General features: G+C 35.8%; 1 protein-coding gene across 1 annotated transcript; it reads left to right on the plus strand.

Moving 5' to 3' along the window:
• Positions 1-7,101: 7,101 nt before the first annotated feature.
• On the plus strand, positions 7,102-17,184 carry LOC109006146 (lysine-specific demethylase JMJ706-like). Its single transcript, XM_018985337.2, has 11 exons — positions 7,102-7,531; positions 9,345-9,690; positions 10,398-10,554; positions 10,633-10,852; positions 13,528-13,581; positions 13,667-13,746; positions 13,864-14,141; positions 14,274-14,669; positions 15,073-15,491; positions 15,640-15,915; positions 16,228-17,184. Exons 1-11 carry the CDS (start codon positions 7,529-7,531, stop codon positions 16,606-16,608), a joined length of 2,610 nt encoding a protein of 869 aa, XP_018840882.2. The 5' UTR covers positions 7,102-7,528; the 3' UTR covers positions 16,609-17,184.
• Positions 17,185-20,033: the final 2,849 nt, after the last annotated feature.

Raw genomic sequence — 20,033 nt, forward strand, 5'->3', positions numbered from 1 at the left:
ACATGGTTTTTCCCTATGTACTGTAAATCTGACTTGCTTGGTTGTTTTGATGTCTTCTACAAACACATTGAATGCCAATTTGCTACCAAGATTAAGGTTTTTCAGATTGAAGAAGGAAGAGAATTCTCTTCCACTGCCTTCATCAACTATCTTCATTCTTATGGAATTCATCATTAATTAGCTTGCCCCAAGACACCAAAGCAAAATGGAAAAGCTAAGCAAAAACACCGAAATATCACTGAACTTGGACTGACCATGATGTTTCATGCCCACCTTCCAGCTCGATTTTAGGTAGATTGTTTCTCCAGTGTTGTGTATCTCATTAACCACTTGCCTTCCAAGGCCTTGAACATGGAATCCCCCTTCTTTCGCCTCCATGGTTGTCATCCGGACTATACCGGTCTCAGAGTTTTGGGCTCTCCCTGCTTCCCTTTTCTTGGTTACAACATCAAACACAAAAACTACCAATGTCTATACCCCCTTCAATTGGTCGAGTTTACATCTCTCGGCATGTCGTCTTCGATGAAACTGTTCTCCCTTACTCATCCCTTGCACATCTTTATGGTCATGACACAGTCACTGGCAAGTTCTCTTCACTTCTGGATTGAGAGCCTTCCCCTCCTTCTACAAGCTCACATGCACCTGTCATTCCAATTTCTGCTCATGCTCTTCCCTTGATGGCACCTCCAGATCCACATTGAACCAGCCCCCTGGACCCTCAACTACCCATGTCTTCAGCACATAAATCTTCTGCAGAAGAGTTTTCACCACCTCTGACTCCATAATGTGTTGTCTCTTCTACATAACATGTTGCTGCTCATCTCCATCACATGATTACTCATGCTCAAGTTGGGATCCGCAAACCAAATCCCAAATACATTCTTCATGTTGCTCGCCCTGACATTCCCACTATGCCTCGCTCTATTATTGCTGCCCAAAAACATCCAAGATGGCTTGTTGCCATGAACGAAGAGCTAGATGCTCTGGCCAAAAACAAAACTTTGACCCTTGTACCCCATCAACCTCACACGAATGTTGTAGGTTGTAAATGGGTTTACAAGTTCAAGCTCCAACCTGATAGCCTTGTAACTGAAGACAGCAAAGCAAAAGAACCACCAACAACGTGATCACAGTATACTTTCCTTCCTTTTCTTAATGTATCACTAGAAACCTTCTATAATATTTTATTTTAGGCATGTGCAGCACACTCTTTCTATATTTTTTCCCTTACATGTAAAGTCAACAGTGTACTACTCCTATATATGCAATACAAGATCCCTATCCGCTATCATCATGAGATAGCATTCTCAAACTCTAACTGTTATTTTTCTATAGGTCCAAGGTGTACGATAATCAGATAAAAAATTGGTGATGGAAATTTCAAAGTTTTTGAAGAAAACAAAATGAGTCTTTTTAATATGAATATTAACATATACATTTATTTGCATAATTTTTAATATATGTCATTGCATAATTTTCACGAGTGTAGTCGTAGGGGCTAACTTACTAAGATTATTATAATGTCAATGTGGTAGTTCCACTACAGTCCCACTTTCTTTAATTTGCGCCACATTACCCCTCCTTTTCCTCTCGCATCATCACTTTCTTTCACATCATTCTCAATAGATTTTTCTAAGTTTTTGTTGATTTTCTCATAAATACTTTGAGTAAAATAAGGCACAAAAAGAACTTACTTTTTTTTTCTATATATATATATATATCATAACTTTAATTTCTATTTGCCACATGTCCTAAAGTCATGATCATTCGATAAGTCTTAAATGATGATCAGGTTCGTTTGTTTCATTCAAAAGTATCAATGTCAGCACATGGATTTGGCCAAGACCCCTTAATAGAATAGCCAATCATGATATAGTACGTCCTTGCCGGGAAAAAGAGTAAAAACTGAAAAAAGAATAGCAAGTCACGTGGCTGACTTTCGAGACACATTCGACCTAACAGCAGCTCAAACTTGCCAGAAAATTAATATCCCATGAAAGGAAAATATATGTAAGTTGGGTCTACATGCAGGTTTTTTACTTTTAGAGCATTCCATGCAGTTCCCTTCATGAGTTTCAGCTTCATGAAGTACTGTGTTCTAAAAAATAAGCTCAATTTTCTTGTGCATTAATGAATCGACTCCTACTCGAAGCAACCGAAACTTTCTTTTTCAGTGCAATTTTCTAATCTTTACCATATGAGTAATGTTATTCATCATTTTAATTCGTATCATCTTCTCATTATCTTATGATATGATATTTTATAAATTTATTATTTAATATTATTTCACAAGATGATAAGAAGATGATAAAAAAAGAGACGAAGAATAGATCTTTTCCGCCCCTATTATATAACTAGAAACATCGTTTGTTGCAAGCAAAAAGCTCCCAAGTTCCAATCTGCGTCATTGTGATGACAACAGTACGTACGGTACCAAAAATGAATGTTGATATATAGAACATAGCTTAATTTGGGTCCCTCCCCCGCCCCCCAACTTTTCATAAAAGATCACTTTCCCATTGCATTTACATCCTTATTGCGTATTGGTGGGATATTGGGGTCCACCATCCATTAATTGTATCATCAAAATAGAAAGATTAGTTAAAGCCATGTAAAAATATTATATGGAGCGTTGAATTGTATTTTAAGGCAGGATTAGGATACCTGCTTTCGATCGAGGAGATTCATTAATTGCTTGTTGCTTAGTGCTGTTGTTGTTGTTGGTGGTGGCGTGTTTGCTGCTAATTGGGTACTTCTCTCATAACTTTTTTTATTATTTTTATGGAGGATATAATATTATTATACATTGGTTGGTAAGAATATATATTTATTTGTTTATTTAATATTACAAGCTAGCTAACTAGGTTGAATGATTGAACATATAATAGTAAAAAATATCATCCTTTTGGTGAATATATATATTGTGATCACTATAAAAAAAAAAATTATTTATTTACGATGAGTTATTTTTAATAAAATAATTATTTTTAATTAAAATAAATATATTTTTGTCGAATATAGTTTTTTTTATTGTAAAAAAATGATTACAAATATTTATTTTTCTTGTAATAAACTTAACCAAAATGATGTAATTTTAATTAATTTTGAGATAGGAATTAACGCGACAGACACACACTCATATAACTAGTCTTACGCAAGAGGGGATAGAAAAATATATAATTTGATTGTAGATGGGTCTGGCGTGAATCTTTATTAATATGATTACTTTATGTGATTGCAGGAGTAGTACTATTTAAAAACTTTTATACTACATATTATCCACATGACATAATTTAATTTATAAGATTTAAATTTTAAGATATTTATCTTTTAAATTAAATTATGTTACATAAATTGTGTATAATATAAATGTGTTTAAATATAATTATTGTTTGTGATTATATATATTCGGAGAAACGATTCTTTTGTTAAATCCCAAAATTTTGAGCTGTTTTATGGGTTTCCTTTCGAAGCTTTAAACAAATTATAAACTTATTTAAACCTTGAAAAATGCATTTTTTTTTTATCTGTATATATTGAAATATAAATATTCAAATTAAATAAATATAAGTTTTTTTATTCCTTTTCTACACATGATTTATGTGTGTCTCTCTCTCTGTTTATTTCATTTGACCGAGTGCTATATATAAATACCCCATTATTCCTTGTTCCATTTATATCTGTTTTCCCAAAAAGTCAACGTCGAAGTAGCCATCAAACTTTCTTTAAAAAATGAAAAACATAAAGAAACTGAAAACCATCTGTAAATAAAAAGGCAAAAAAGCTGAAGAAAATGGAGCAAAATGCTTTTATTAGTTATATGCTAAAAACAGCACGAGGTGCCGAACCAAGTTCTTACAACCTACATTATCTGCCAATAATATATACACATTGGATGTTAATTATATATACATAACAAAACTCTAATTATATAGTCTTTCAAATTTAAAAAATAATATAACATTAAGTATCTAAGGAGACAATATTAATAAATTATATAATATATATATGTGTGTATTCCAATACAGTCCACGGGTATTAAAAATATATATAAATACAAAAAAATATTAAAAATTCTAATCCTGAAAAAATAATTAATGTTGATAGTCACAGAAATCTACCTGCACCGCCACCGCAGCCTGCATGTATGGGTTCAAAAGCCCGGTCGGTCAATGACCCATATACGTCCATACCGACCAATTACTATCTGCCCCCCACCACCTCGATGTCTCGAGTGAATGATGTTTATCTTTGGAAACGGGAATTTTGCACATCCACATCATTCATATTTCCTCTAATTCCCAGCTCAAAGAAAACCATCCCCTTATATTTAATAATAATAATAATGTAACATGCATGTGACGACATCGATTCCTTTTGCTCTCTCTCTCTCTCTCTCTAAGTTCATTTTACTTCCAACATTATTGATGCTTTTTCAAACATTTGGATCTTTTCTCGTGGACCTTGATATTTACCCATTTTAGCAATCTAGATAACAGATAACTACCCATCATATATAAATGTTGCACCCCGGCCCCAATCATATATCTATACGGAGGAGTAGTACTGTTATCTTTTATTTCTTTTATTTTTTTAATGCATTTTAATTTTATCTCAACCATTTAATTATATAGAAAATAAATTAAAATTCTATCTCATATATATTAATGGACTAATAAAGAACAACATTCTTAATCCAGGAAAATATTATTTTTTATTTTTAATTTATAATCTTTAGTCACTTTAGTTAATCTATCTACTACATTTTAAGCAACTTCTTATTTATGTAATTATAAAAGTCTTAACTTAGGTGGAAAATGTTAATGTCGTGTTTCGTACGTCTTTGAGCCAACTTCTTATTTAGCGACCTAGGTCTTCAGAACTTAGGCTTGCAAAAGGTAGAAAATGGGGCAACTAGAAGAGGACGGCCTTGGGGCCGATGAGTCTCCAATGTCAAAATTAGTAAATTCTCTTGAAAGATTGTAAATAAATAAAAGAGTCTAGAGATTAGAGAGTTTTTTCATACCTGAAACTTTTTATTTATACCATAAGTCGAAGGGGACAGATCTTGTCTGCCCCTATGGAGTCTGTGTCTTTCATATTGTTCATTCTGTCAGAGTTCTTTAATGCGGCGTGACTCTGCGACGGTATCATTCATGAGGCGTGGAGCTTGAATAGCGGTACTATTAATGCGACATGATTTTCTAATTTTTCTCACCCTGCTAACGTCCTTGGTGGTCTGCTAATACCTCTCTTGTTAGAAGATCGAGGGTTTCCAGTACATTACGCCACTACACGAATAATCACTCAAGAGCTGGATACTATTTGAAGGGTTTCTAAGTCAACGAGTCCAATCCTATGCAGCATGTTCTCTCGTGCATGTTCCGTCCAGAGAAGCCTACTCATGGGCTGTATTGTAGACTTTACTTATTTTGAAATGAACTTTTAGTTCTTATTTCCTCAATTGCCATTCTAAACCTACTAAGACTCTAAAAAAAAAGTTTTCTTACAAAAAATATGAATTTGAATAGTATTAGAGAGTAGAGACATGCAGAATCTAGCATAGGATCTCTTTACCCGTAACAAAAGCTTGTTTCCTAATTGGTCCAAAGAGAAAGGACATTGTGCTTTGTAATCCGAAACATTCAATACACCAAAATGGAAAGGCATTCAAGTGATTTCAACCTATTTACTTGGTATTTTCGTCAATATCCAGCTTTACTTATTAAAAAAAAAAAAACTTTATTTTCCAATAAAATCCCATTGTTCAAATATAAAATATTTATTATTTGAATTAACAAATAAAGGGTAAATTTTGTTTATTTTTCTTTTTTAACAAAGGAGGAGGAAATAAGAATCAAGAAAAAAGATAACACGAGAGAAAATCTCAAAGGACGAAGCCGGCTAAAAAGAAGCCGAGCCTTCAAGCCGGAGAGCAGTGTGTAAGGTTGACTTAGAGCCGAGCCGCCAAATCGTCAAGGAAACGTCAAGGAAATATTACGTATACTTTTTCTTCGGAGTTCAAACTCAAAGGCTGACTGTGGAAAACTAATCATTAGGCCAACCTCCGCGTAGCAAAAAGGCTAAAAGTGCAACAACCAATGAGATCAGGAGAGAGAAGTATTGCTGCTATGAAACCGGAAACCGGGAACCACCGGTTGGACGTCTTGCGTGAAACCTGCTGTAACCGCCAGCTATGTCCATTCTGGCACCACAGACATACGAAACCCTCGAAAACGCAGCTATATCCGCCTGCCATCTGTACTTCCTTTGTAGATATATTGCCACGTGTCGAGTCATCGTCGTGTGTTTTGGACTTACTATCGGTCACGCATTGTGGTGGTTCTTACACATTACGGAAGTGACTTTGGCGCCTTCCTCGTGGAGAGATTCAGCAAAAAGTCTATAAAACCCCTCCATTTTTCTACTCATAGGGGGAAACTAACTAGGATTCAATTGTCTTTTCGTTACGAGACTAACTAACCGGAAGGTAGGGTGAAAGTAATCGTGTAGTGGCCGTCAGTTTCGACGTAGAAACTACGTGCGGATAGGATTTGAGATAGGCTAGATCTGTCGTTTTGTGACCGTTCAAAGTCACAGATGAAGAGATGAGCGGTCAGATTGTCTTATTCTGTACATATTTACGCTCTCTTTTAACTCACGTGATGGTTCCTTCCTTTGCTTCCACTTTTTCTCAATCTCTGACCACAACAGAAACCAGAACTCATCGATGACACCGTCCATTTAATTGACCTTAATACCCTTATAAAAGCCAACAATACCGTCCTTTCCGTATGTATGAGATCCCTAGTTTGTAGGGGTAATATAGTCACTCGAAAACGGAAAGCAAGAAAGAAAAACAAACGCGTTGGCCGGCAAGCGTTTGGTTGAACGGTACTTGAACCACCTAACAACCTCCACTTTCCTTCACACTTCGCCCTTTATTTTTAATTCTTTTAAAAATATAAATAATATTCATTAAAAACAAATATAAAATTAGTAAAATATTGTTTTTACCTTTAAAGCGTTGATACATTTTGGACTATAAAATCATGAGCCATCCGCCCTAGGGGCCCTTTTTCGGTTTTCTAATGCCCTCTCTCTCTCTCTCTCTCTCTCATCCACCGTTCGTCTCCCTTCTTTCCTTCCTTCCTTCCTTCCATACCTGTAAACATTGTTTCTCGCCGGTAAACAGCTATTTTCGCCGGCGAAAAGCCTCCGCATCTCGCCGGAAAATTCTGCAGCCCTCTTACGCCGAGGTCCTTTGATTTCCTTCTCGCTTTCCTTGACTCGGTCTCGGGAGACTTTGGATCTCCGAGTCTGACTTGGTCCGGTCTTGCTCATCGCGTTTTGAGAGAATGTGGCGGGCCTCGTTCACTTTAAAGGCTTGTTATTGAGTTTTTTATGCCCGGGATCGTGATCTAGGGTTTGATTTTGAGATTAGGAATCTGTTCTGTGGTTGTTTTTTATCCCGCTCACGGTGAAGCGAACGTAAACGGAGGCTTGTAGAGAAAGACTTCGGAATGAAATGGTATGTGGTTAATCTTTTTCGGTTTGGTTTTCTCTGGCTTCACATTTAATTTGCATTTTCTGAATTTTCGGTTAAAACTTTTGTGGATTTTCTTTTCTTCTTTTGTTTCATCGTTTGGATCTTAGACATTGTTTTCTATTGGAGCGGGTTCATAATTTTTTCTCTAATTATGATAAGTTTTTCTGATTTTTCCCAATTGGTTTTTTATAAGGGTCTGGCTTTGTAAGGATTCAGATTTTGACGGGGTTGTTAGTATATGAATCAAACGTATACGATGCATTTCCGATGATGGATAAATATATATATATATATATATTTAAAATAGGAGTTATGTTTTTCTTCTTATTTCTAATTTACATTTAAAAAATAAAATTAATTACCACAAATATTTTCTATTTGTACTAATGGTTTTTTGGGTGTCATTTAATGACGAAGTTGGACCTGGTGAAGATTTCAACGAGATTGTTCGCTATTAGTATTCTGTTTGACCATATGGTTTAACTATTTGTGGAAAATGGATAAGATTGATAGTTGCGTTTGAAAAATGTTTGGACCGGAAGGAGTCTGATATGGTAATATTGGGCCAATTTACTTTCCTTGCAAATTTCTTGTAGGTTTGGTCCATGCAACTTGTTCGGCTGTCCTTCGCTTCTATCTTTTTCATCTCACGTTTAATTCATGTAGTTCGCCTCTTCCTAATATCTTTACCTTTTACGAATGTTTTTTATGACGATCAATTTCAGTAGATTATTATCAAATTGATCGATTGCTTTTAAAAATACTTCATTACTGTTCCATCTTTTGATGGGGGGCAAACCTCGCTAAGGAGGGCCTTCGGACCTATCCTTTAAGTAAACCCCACATAGAGAAATTAAATGTGACAACAAAAATCATATATGGCAGAATCGTAATTCTGTTCCTTTTTTTTACATTCATTAGTCCTTTCCAATGGTGATTTGAATGGACACATCATCTATAATCTTGTTGTTTGGGACCTATCTTGGATTCATTACATGGAGACTAACCGGGTGGTTTATCAAAATTGTGGAGCAGATTACACATTATGGTTGGTGAAGACAATGTGGAGTCAGTTCGTGTTGGTTGAGTTTTTCCTTAAATATGCACTGCAAATCTTTTTTATGTTTTCACTGGGTTCCATAGATGCCCATTCTTTTGTATGATATTGCTGCTTTGATGTACCCGTGTTTGATACCTATCTTGGATTCATTACATGGAGACCAACTGGGTGATTTTATAACTCAAAATTTTGGAGCAGATTAAAAACTATGGTTGGTGAAGACAGTGAGTCAGTTCTCGATGGTTGATATCCATGCATCAAACTTTAATATGCATAGCTAGCAGTTTTTACCGGAAAATATATACTGCATTTTTTTAATGTTTTCACTACCATTGACACCCATTCTTTTGCACGGTATAGTGGTGTGGATGTGCCCATATTAAGTAGAGGTTTGTCACCCATGATTTAGTTTGAGTAAGCTGATCAATGACAATTATTAGCTAGTGGCAGTAGTCATTGTGGTGGTAGCAGCTTATTGAGCACTTCTTGGTTTGTATTAATGGTAGTGTTACGTCGAATTCATTATGTAAGCTGAGTTTAATTAGTGAATATCTGTATGTTAATAACATGCATGGACCAGATGTTAAACGGGAGCTGAACTGGGTTATTGGTAAACTCCTTTATCATATTGGAGAACTTTTACTAAAAGTTAACCATTTGTGTCTTAAATCCACTTATATCTCTGCTACCATTTTTCCGATTCTGATTTCATTAAATTATATTGCCTTTTGACAGGTAGAAGGAAGGGTTTGTTTGTCCAAAGAGGCCAGAAATGGGTTAGAATATCTGAAGCTTAAAAGGCTTCAGCGAATGAAATCAGAAACTGTTATTGAGACTACAAGCGTCACCAACATGATGACTAGGAGTGGAGGAGATGCTTTGAGAGCTTCAGCATCCTGTGGTGTGAGGCTACACGGTAATGCAGATGTCTTTTCAAAGCGTAAGGTTGACAAGTTTGACACAAGTGATCTGGAATGGACTGAGAAAATTTCAGAGTGCCCTGTATACTGTCCAACAAAGGAGGAATTTGAGGATCCTTTGGCTTTCTTGCAGAAGATAGCTCCAGAAGCCTCTAGATATGGTAACATTCTCTTCCTTCGTTTATACGTTCTGAGTCATGCCTGTCATAGTAATTGGAATTTTGAGAGTGCGATTGCCACATGTTATACATTTAGTTTGATACCATGTTTGTTCATAGTCCACAAGCACAGGGATACACACAGAATCCTTACACGATGGAATGTGCTTGTAAGAAATCTAGCTATGTACAAAGTATTTGTAAGATCTCTATCTATTTACACTGTTGTCCTTGGGAACTCAAAATAATATTGCATTAGACTTTGATACCTAAATTGTTTTGGTCTGCGGCTGTTTTATTTTTTACATGATTTATCATGTTGAGATCTTGGATATCAGTAATAAAAGATTAACCAAGTTCTGTATATGGTGAATAATTTTTTTTGGTGAAGATTGAACCAGTGAATGTTCTGATTTATTGATCTAGAAAATGGATTTCATCAAAAAATGTGATTGCCTTAATGCCAATTATGAACCAATACAAAACATGAGGAATTGTGCTGGCAGAAGATTCTGCAACTGTGATATTTCTATTATGTTTTTTCTTTTATTTTTCTGCCATCTCTGGTGTTTTCTGATGGAATGATATTTTTTTTCCTGTTTATTTGGCTGCAACAGCTGCTTCTGAAAATGAAACTGTGGAGCTCACTGTTTTTTGTCCTCGTGAATGGAATTTAACCCCTTCTCCTTTGGGGTCTTTACTGATTTCAGGAATATGCAAGATTATTTCCCCATTGAATGCATCCGTTCCAGCTGGGGTTGTATTGATGAAGGAGAAATCTGGATTCAAGTTCACAACTAGAGTACAGCCTCTTCGACTTGCAGAGTGGGACTCTGATGATAAGGTCACTTTTTTCATGAGTGGAAGGTGAGTTCCTTTACCATATAGAGCCACGATATTTTGGCTTGCTTTATTTTTCTGGTTCTGAGTGTGTATAATTTTCAGAAATTATACATTTCGCGATTACGAGAAGATGGCAAACAAGATTTTTTCCCGTAGATATTATAGTGCTGGATGTCTTCCTGCCACATACATGGAAAAGGAGTTTTGGCAAGAAATTGCTTGTGGAAAGACGGAAACTGTTGAGTATGCATGTGATGTTGATGGAAGTGCGTTTTCATCTTCTGCCAGTGACCAGCTTGGAAATAGCAAATGGAATTTGAAGGTTCTAATTCCTTTAATTTTTTATCTATAAAATTTAAAGAATTTCTAATGCTAAATTTTAGCACTAGAGGAATGGTTGTCTATCTACAACTGGCCAAGTGTCAATAGCATATTTTATCTCTTTCTTTATGTAAATCAATTTTATTTACTTGGAGGATGATCTATAACATTTAAAGAATTTCTATTGCTAAATTTTAGCACTAGAGGAATGGTTGTCTATCTACAACAGGCCAAGTGTCAATAGCATATTTTATCTCTTTCTTTATGTAAATCGATTTTATTTACTTGGAGGATGATCCTAGTGCTCAGTTTATGACTTTTAGTTACCCTGCTTTGGAAAGCATAATGCCGAGGGACCCAGCCCTTTGTTTTTCTAGCTAGTCTCTTTGAAACAAACATGAATAGCAACGCCCCAAATAAGGCCCACACAAAAGTCCACATAACCAGCAGCATAATGCCCTAAACATCCCTATACAACATCATATAGAGGAGTAAAAATTATGTTAAAATCCAATTAAGATTTAAAGAGCACAAGGTATGCTTGGGCTTTTGCCTGTCTTTATGATCAATAAAATTTTGTTTACTGATAAAAAAATATTGAAATGGCATAAGTATATCCTTGTTGATATTGTCACACCCAAGTGCTTATGTAGTGTGGAAAAAAGATCAAGTTGTGTAAAAAAAGTTCATTCTTGGCAACTTGATCAAGACTGAAAGATGTAGATAAGACCCTCTGGATCTTCCAAGTTATCATCTATTCATTCTATCAGGTCCTCATATCTCAGGATAGCAATTCTTTTCCTTAGAAGAGTATATGATTAACTAATCATATAAAGTAGCCTTTTTTGCTTGGATAGCCTTCATATGAAATATCATCACCATGGATGACTAAGGAAACATCATATCATTGTGGCTGATTGGTGTTGTATGTCAGAAAGAGTGGGGAATATGTAGACCACCTTTTAATCTATCGTGCGGTTGCCAGTGTCTGGTGAAACGACATTGGTAAAGTTGGTTGGCTCAGGTTATGCCTAGCAATAGTGGTTGGCTTCATCTTCCGAGTCCAAGTTAAATCTTTTACTGTTTAGTAGCTCAATTAGAAGTTAGTTCTGATAGATAGATAAGGCAGAGGTTGAAGAGTCCTATATAAATATGCTGATGTAGTTATAGACTTCGAAGGTGTGTTTGAGTATCAAGGCACACTGACCTTAGTGTAATCTTTTCACTGATACTTTTCATGGATACTGTTTTGTCACGAGTGTAATGCTATGGCTCTAACGTCTGCATGATATGGTTAGCATGGCGGGCATGTATTAGCCATCAAAAATATTGAAAATCAAAAATTGAATGATAACCTTAAAACCATGGATACATAGTGGTGTTTCTTGGGTTATGAGTAGCATTACTCCTTTTATCTTTTCTTCTCTCTTTTGCAAACTTGAATTTGAGGTTGAAGAGTCCTATATAAATATGCTGATGTAGTTATAGACTTCGAAGGTGTGTTTGAGTATCGAGACATGCTGACCTTTGTGTAATCTTTTCCCTGATACTTTTCATGGATACTGTTTTGCCACGAGAGTAATGGTACTTGTAATACTGCGGCTGTAACATCTGCATGATTCGATTAGCATGGTGGGCATGTATTAGCCATAAAAAATATTGAAAATCTAAAATTGAACAATAACCGTAAAACTATGCATACATCAATGGTGTTACGTGGGTTATGAGTAGCATAACTCCTTTATCTTTTCTCCTGTCTTTTGCGAACTCCAATTTGAGTTCTTCTCCTTGCCTTTGAAGCCTAAAATTTTCAACATCGTAACTTTTCTATCCTAAAGCCCACCGCAAGTGAACATAAACAGATTCTCCAGTCTGTCCTATGTCAAATGATTCATAGGACGAGCAACTTTTTTTTCTTATTAGAAAAAGGAAAAAATATATTATAGGGTTTAGACCTGTAGAATATGTGTGAAGCTAGCTTTAAGCCTTGGATTAGCCCATAACTTTCCAATAGTCACGAGTTCATTTTTTTTTTTTTTTTTTTATAAGAGATAAGTTTTATTGATATGAATGAAACAGTCATGAGTTATAGAAATTTTATTGATATTGTCATGAGTACTGACAATAGTCATAGTTCATAAGGGCATAGGTTTTCAAAATTTCTGTCTTTGGTGGCAATTTGATGGCTTTAATTATTTATAACCACTGGTTATGGTTTTCTGATACCAATCATGGAGAAACTAATGGAAACATAAGAGGAGTTAGGAGAAAGCTGAAAAGAGAGAATTAATTAACTGGTGTCTCTTTTAGTATTCTGTTGTTACTTCTCCCTAAGAAGACTGAAATACTTGCAAGACACCTGCATGATGTTTTATCCTGTGTAGCACTTCGTTTCTCTTAAATTTTCCTTTTCTTATCTCTTATTTTATTTTTCTATTAAAATGATATCTTGTTTCTCAATCCATTTCTCCTCCCCAGGTCCTCACCCTTAAAGAAAAGAAAAATTTATTCCTTTTAAGCTTTGAACATCTTTTGTCTCTAGTACCTTAATTACACCCAACAAAGTTTTACATTCTTTAAGAGCATATTCTCCTTTTATTATGTTTGGGGATTTGTTATTTGTTCTAAATTACATTCTATTAAGTCTTATATATAATTTCTTTTCTGCTATTTCAGAAACTTTCACGCTTGCCCAAATCCATTTTGCGTCTTCTGGATAGAGCTATTCCGGTAATAAGATGACTTTCTGCTTTCTTGAAAACTTTGCCTTCTTCACACAATTTGCATTCATTCACTTATATTGCATCTATTTTAGGGGGTAACTGAACCTATGCTTTACATTGGAATGCTGTTCAGTATGTTTGCTTGGCATGTGGAAGACCATTATTTGTACAGGTATGTGTTTCTTTATTTCTCTTCAAGAGTTCCCGTGATCCACTATCTCTGCTTTGTTCGTCGAGAATCATCATTGTAGGTATTTTGTTTGTTTATTTTTTCTTTTTGTGTATGCAGTATTAATTACCATCACTGTGGGGCAGCAAAAACTTGGTATGGCATTCCAGGTGATGCGGCTCTAAAATTTGAAAAAGTGGTCAGGGAACATGTCTATACTCACGATATTTTATCAACTGATGGTGAGGATGGAGCCTTTGATGTTCTTCTAGGGAAAACTACTTTGTTTCCACCGAATATTCTGTTGGAACATGGGGTCCCTGTCTACAAAGCTGTGCAAAATCCTGGGGAGTTCGTAATTACCTTCCCAAGAGCATATCATGCTGGATTCAGTCACGGTAGGATTTACAGTTTGGTTATCCCACTGATCAAAATTAGGCAGGAGTAGTAAATAGATGTTCCGGTGATCTCTCCCATTCTTGATAATGTCGAAATTTCTGAAATGTACCTATGTTGTTATGGAACTCTAGGTTTCAATTGTGGGGAGGCTGTGAACTTCGCAATTGGTGATTGGTTTCCTTTGGGGGCGGTGGCCAGCCGACGCTATGCTTTCCTTAACAGGGTGCCTTTGCTTCCTCATGAAGAACTTCTGTGTAAAGAAGCAATGCTGCTCTATGGGAGTTTAGAACTTGAAGATTCAGATTATTCATCAGCAGACTTGGCTTCACATCGTAGCATTAAGATTTCTTTTGTAAATCTGATGCGTTTCCAGCATTTTGCTCGCTGGGCCTTAATGAAATCAAGGGCTTGCACGGGTGTTTCTTCAATTGCCCATGAAACAATTGTATGCAGCATATGCAAACGTGACTGTTACGTAGCTTATATCAACTGCAACTGCTACATGCACCCCGTGTGCCTTTGCCATGGTATGCTTTGCTCTGACTAGCTGTTTCGTAGGACTAACATAATAACTAAAGTTATATGATCTTTTAGAGACGGGATGGTTATCTCATGGAGTCTGAAAAGTCCATTCATTGTTTTTATAGTATTTAAAACAGATTCATCGAATCATCATCTTAAATGGGGTGGTGACAGAAATTGGAGCATTGCTATTATTTGGTGAAGTTGGAATTCATGACATAATCTTTGTTTAGGACGCTATAGTTATTTAATCTTGAATTTCCCATTCATGATGATGGATTTTTTCACCTCAAAAAATTATACTTTAAACAGTGAATGAATTCAAATTTTTGCTAGACATCCAGATAGACCCTTCTTTTTGCTTGCATCTTCTTGATTACTTATGATGATCCTGATTGCCCAACCCAGATGTTGCGTCCCTTGACTTCTCGTGTGGGAGCAATCATTCTCTCTTTCTGAGGGTGGATATTACAGAAATGGAAGCTGCAGCCAAGAAGTTTGAGCAGGAAGGGGGAATATCAGAGGAGATTCATCGGCAAGCTAGAGGTAGTGATAATTTGTATTCACACCCCTTTTCATGTATGTTTGATAGAGCTGGAGAAGATGGATATTCCCCTTATTGTGAGATACAATTTGAGATGAAGCCTGATCTCTATGTTACAACTGGGGATCAGTCACAAGAAGCAGAGCATGTTGCTGATAGGCAGCCCACGTGGATTTATGGTGAAGAGAATACAAAATGTGAAGTATCTGAAGCTCCCCTTTCTTGTGCACCATCAACTCTTTCCTCTTCAGTAGATCCTCTTGAGAGCACAGTTCCAAACAATGTAAGATCTAGCTCTCTGATCGCCAAATGTGGCTGCCCTTTGGGATATAGAATTTGTGGTTACTTCCACTTCTGCAAGGAGTAAACTAACTCTAAATCTAATATTGAACTAATTGAAGTTGTTGTCGTATTTCTATTTTTTCAAGCAGTTTAAGGTGAATGCCAACTATAATTCTGGGAATCCGGACTCTAAGTATTCTGAAGCTTCACACCGTGCATATGAATCTTCTATATCCTTCCAGTCTTGTGAAGAATCCTTGAGTACACTTCCAAGCAATCTTCATCAATCCAGGTTGAAGCCCATTGTGGATCAAGACAGTGACGATTCCGATTCAGAAATTTTTAGAGTTAAGCGTCGTACTTCACAGAAGGTGGAGAAAAGAGATATTAATGATGCCGTGGGTGCAAAGCATTCTGATCACCAGGTACATTATGTTCATCTTAACTTCCTATACATGCATTGGGTTGTATTATTTGCAAATGTTACTAGTTATTGAATTTCTCCTAAAATCTAAGCGCAGTTGCAAAAGTTTGTGAAATTACTTTTGCCTCTTGATTTTTTGATTAATTAGTAGAATAGTAGACTCGTAACCATTTGGTCTGGGCATTGGAATGTTATTACTCCTCTGGGATGCCATTACTTTACTTTTTAACAAGTCTATGCTCTTGTATGGTACTTCTTGTGTCAGTTTTATATTTAGTTCTAATCATTGGCTGTGGTATCTCAATACAAACAGGGGCTTAAACGACTGAAAAAAGTCCAACTTGAAGGGAGATGTGGGGCACTGCTGTCATCATCTGATTGGTGCAGAACTAATGAATCAAATTATAAATTTATCCCTTCTACTCGTTATAAAGACGAACCAGATTGTTCTGTGAAGGAAAGGTTTGCCAGAGGAAGCAACATTCCCATTTCCATCAAGTATAAAACTTTGGTCAATGAGGAAGCAATAAGCAGACAGCGAGAACAACAAAGAAAAGATAGGGTCCAGATTGAAATGGGTAAGACCATGAGGGAACCACCCCCAATAGAGATTGGGCCGAAGCGCCTTAAAGTCAGAGGCCCGTCATACCTAGGAACAGAGCAGGTTGGAGTTAAGTTTAGATCAGTAGAGTGACAATTTGTAGAATCATGGTTGGCCTGCCTTTTGGAGCAAGCACCTTGAGCCTGACGAAGACGTTGCTAACTTCATTTTATCTAATGGGGTTTCTAACAACACGTATAATCTAAAGATTGATTGTGGGAGCAGTGGCAGAAGATTAACCAAGATTAGGATTAAGATTTATATTCTTTGTGCAGGCCCTAAATTGGGGCAATTTGCACGGGTGGTGGTGGTGATTCTTGGGGTTCTCGGGCCAGGGTATTTTTCCGTCTTTGGCAGGAGAGAACCTTCCTGCTTTTTGCTAAAATTAGAGATCTGATACTTAGTGATCAATTATGTAAATTTGTTTTTACCACTCAGCTAATTCTTGTGAGGAAAGTGGGTGGTATTATACCCACCCGTTGATTTCTCATGTGAGCTCAGTCCCTGCTGCTTCCCCCCCCACCCCAACCTTTTTTAGCTTCTTTATTCATTTCGTAGCAATTGGTCGGTTCAATGTACCCACCTTGGACTACTTTAATAAAATGAAGAGAAATGCCTTCTTTATTTTGAGAGAGTTTCTTATACACTATATATCAGCAGCAGCTCTTATATCAATTTCTCATTCCTTCCCGATCTCTGTTTAATAGAATTATAAACAATTTGGGTCTGAAGCTATGTGATGATTATGCTCTCATTTTTATTTTTTGAGCAAAACCAAATTTCATGTCGGACATGATTTTCAGGAAGAGCTACCACGAAACTTGTGGACTTTGTAATGCTGAGACATGATCTTCTAATCATTAACATGGGCCTCACCTCCTCTTCTAATCATGTACTTTTTTTTTTTTGACTTTCTCCGGCCCAAACCATCAAAACCTTTCAGCAAGATCGAGAAATAGAGAGAGTACTACTGGCGATGGTGCTGGCATGCTGTCAATAGCCAAGAGAGGCGACGATGATACTACTGATGAAAAACGTAGAATTGGGAGGGGAGAGGGTCTTTGCACTTTTGAGGGAGCCATTAAAAAACAGAATGTTGTCAAAGGATTTGTTTCCATCTGGATAGAAGAGGTTATCCCCAAATACAGAAATAAATCCAAACACATTAAAGCCTCACTGATCTCTCAAGCATATCCCCAAATTATTATCTATATGACTGATCCTGACAATTACTTTCTGAATCGAATGTCCCCTTAGATAGGAAACTCCCACCATCCCATGCATGGCTGGCTCCCATGGTACGTGGCATGGCTTAGGCTTACTAATTCCTTTGTTTTTAAGTCTTTTGAGTGAAGGAAAATTATATTATTTTATTACATAATTTATCTTCTAGCCTTTTGTTAAAAGGGATCGACTTTAACCATTGCTAAACTGCTGTTCTTTGAGTTTTCAGAAAATATATATTTATTATATAATGTTCTATGCGGTCATGGTTAATGTTGCTTTCAAGCTAGCTAGCTTTTTGTTTCCTAAATGGACGTTAATGAAGATATAGTTTCCTCCATTAGAGGAATCTAATAAAGGATTATTATATAGCCATGGATAGATGATCGTGATGTTGGTTTCAACATCCATGATGATCTGATCTGATCTGATCTTAGGTTGGGAAACCTTCATATATCATTCATTCATTCTGTACGTACCTTGACCTAGCTTGCTCGCTCATGCTTAACAACGACATAAATTTCCAATTTGATTGATTTATATAATATAGTGGGACCAGCTCTTCCCACAATCATTTCCACCTTTATTTGAAGGGAATATTTGTGTGGAATGGTGGAAAGTGATCGAAGAAAGAAAAATGAGGAATGAGAAAGGAACAAAAGCAAAATTATATATGTTAATGGGTTCTTGTCAAAATCTTGCATATATCTTTCAGTCACTAGTTCCTTTAGATTTGTAGGGCACTTCTCCAAGCTCCGCTTTGCGCTATAAGTCGTTGGAAAAGATTCAAAATGTTTCATCTTTTTGTTCTTTTGTAGTAGGGCTCAGAACATCTATACGCCCTATAGCTATCTAGCTAGCTAGGACTCAAATAGAAATTAATCTACTTAATTATGTGGGTTTGATTCTTACTTTTAAACGTGGTCATGAAGTTAATCATGTACTCTTAGGTGGTACTGATCATCATCATCATCATGCTGGAAAAATTCTACATGGAATCTTTACACCATGCACACACATCGGCTATCTAATTAACATGTGATTTATCATTTTTGTCATTCTATATTAATGCTTAAATATGAATATATTTAAATAGAATGACAAATCGCATGTTGTTTAAGTGAAAGTGTACATCATGTGGTGTAAAGCTTTCTTATAGCATTTCTCAATCATCCTGTATTTTGTTTCATATTAAGGGAAAAGCCACATTCCATGATTTCTCCTTTAATTAGCTACACACGACACTATGGAATATTATTGGCATTTCCACCACTAAATTATGCTTTATGTTTAGCCAATAAGATAGTCCAAAAAAACGAGAAATACTTTCAACTCAATTAATTAATAGACAATATTATCAGTCCTGTCAAAAGAATGAATTAATTTAAATTGCCTAAATTCTCTGGTTAAGTTCTGAGCCATAAATTAATAAACGGCGCCCTTTATAATTTTGGGAAGAAGTCTAAAATATTCCAAAATGTGTTGCTGCCAAAAAATAAAATTATGCAAACTGATAGAGTACCAAAAATAAAATAATCGGGACTGCTAAGGTTAGGACTTACATGGAGCATTCGTCATATATATACCGTTTACGATTCCAATTTTAATATTATTAGGAATTATATATCTAGAGAGCATGCATGGATTCATGATCATGTTGGACTCGACTGATCAGCATATCGGAGAAGAAAGAACTGGCCGGCCGGGGGAGTTGAGTCATCCATACGTCGGTAATTTTAAGTCTTGCAAGTTGAAGATTTGTTTGTAGTTGATTTTTTCTATATTAAAAAGTGTCTTAGTTGTGTTTGGGTAGTTGAGTGATCTGAGATTACTCTACTACTATTCAATATTTTATCTGGGTACATTTAGGTAGTGAGAAGTGTTGAAAACGTTTGTGAATAGTAGTGAAAAAGTAATAATAAAATATTGAATAGTAATAAAAAGTAGGTGAAAAGTAATGAATAGTAGAAAAATAGTAATAATAAAGTAAAGAATAGTAGTGAGAGTACTTGAGTACTTGAGGTACTCTCACTTGCCAAAAGTATATGTAAAGTTTCTATGTAGAATTTCTCATTTATATATGTATTTTTTAGATTAATTTTATACATTTCCCCTCTCAAATTAAATTACCGCCATTTTTCACAAATTATCACGAATCATCCCCTTATTAACCTTAGCTTTAATTAATTTATAGAGTTAAATGACAATGAAATACCTTTATATATGGAATTGAAGTAAAATTCTTAAAATATCCAAATTCCTAATTAATTTTTTTTTTTTCTAAAAATATATTA

This window comes from Juglans regia, chromosome 2 (assembly GCF_001411555.2).
Source record: "Juglans regia cultivar Chandler chromosome 2, Walnut 2.0, whole genome shotgun sequence".
NCBI lineage: Eukaryota > Viridiplantae > Streptophyta > Magnoliopsida > Fagales > Juglandaceae > Juglans > Juglans regia.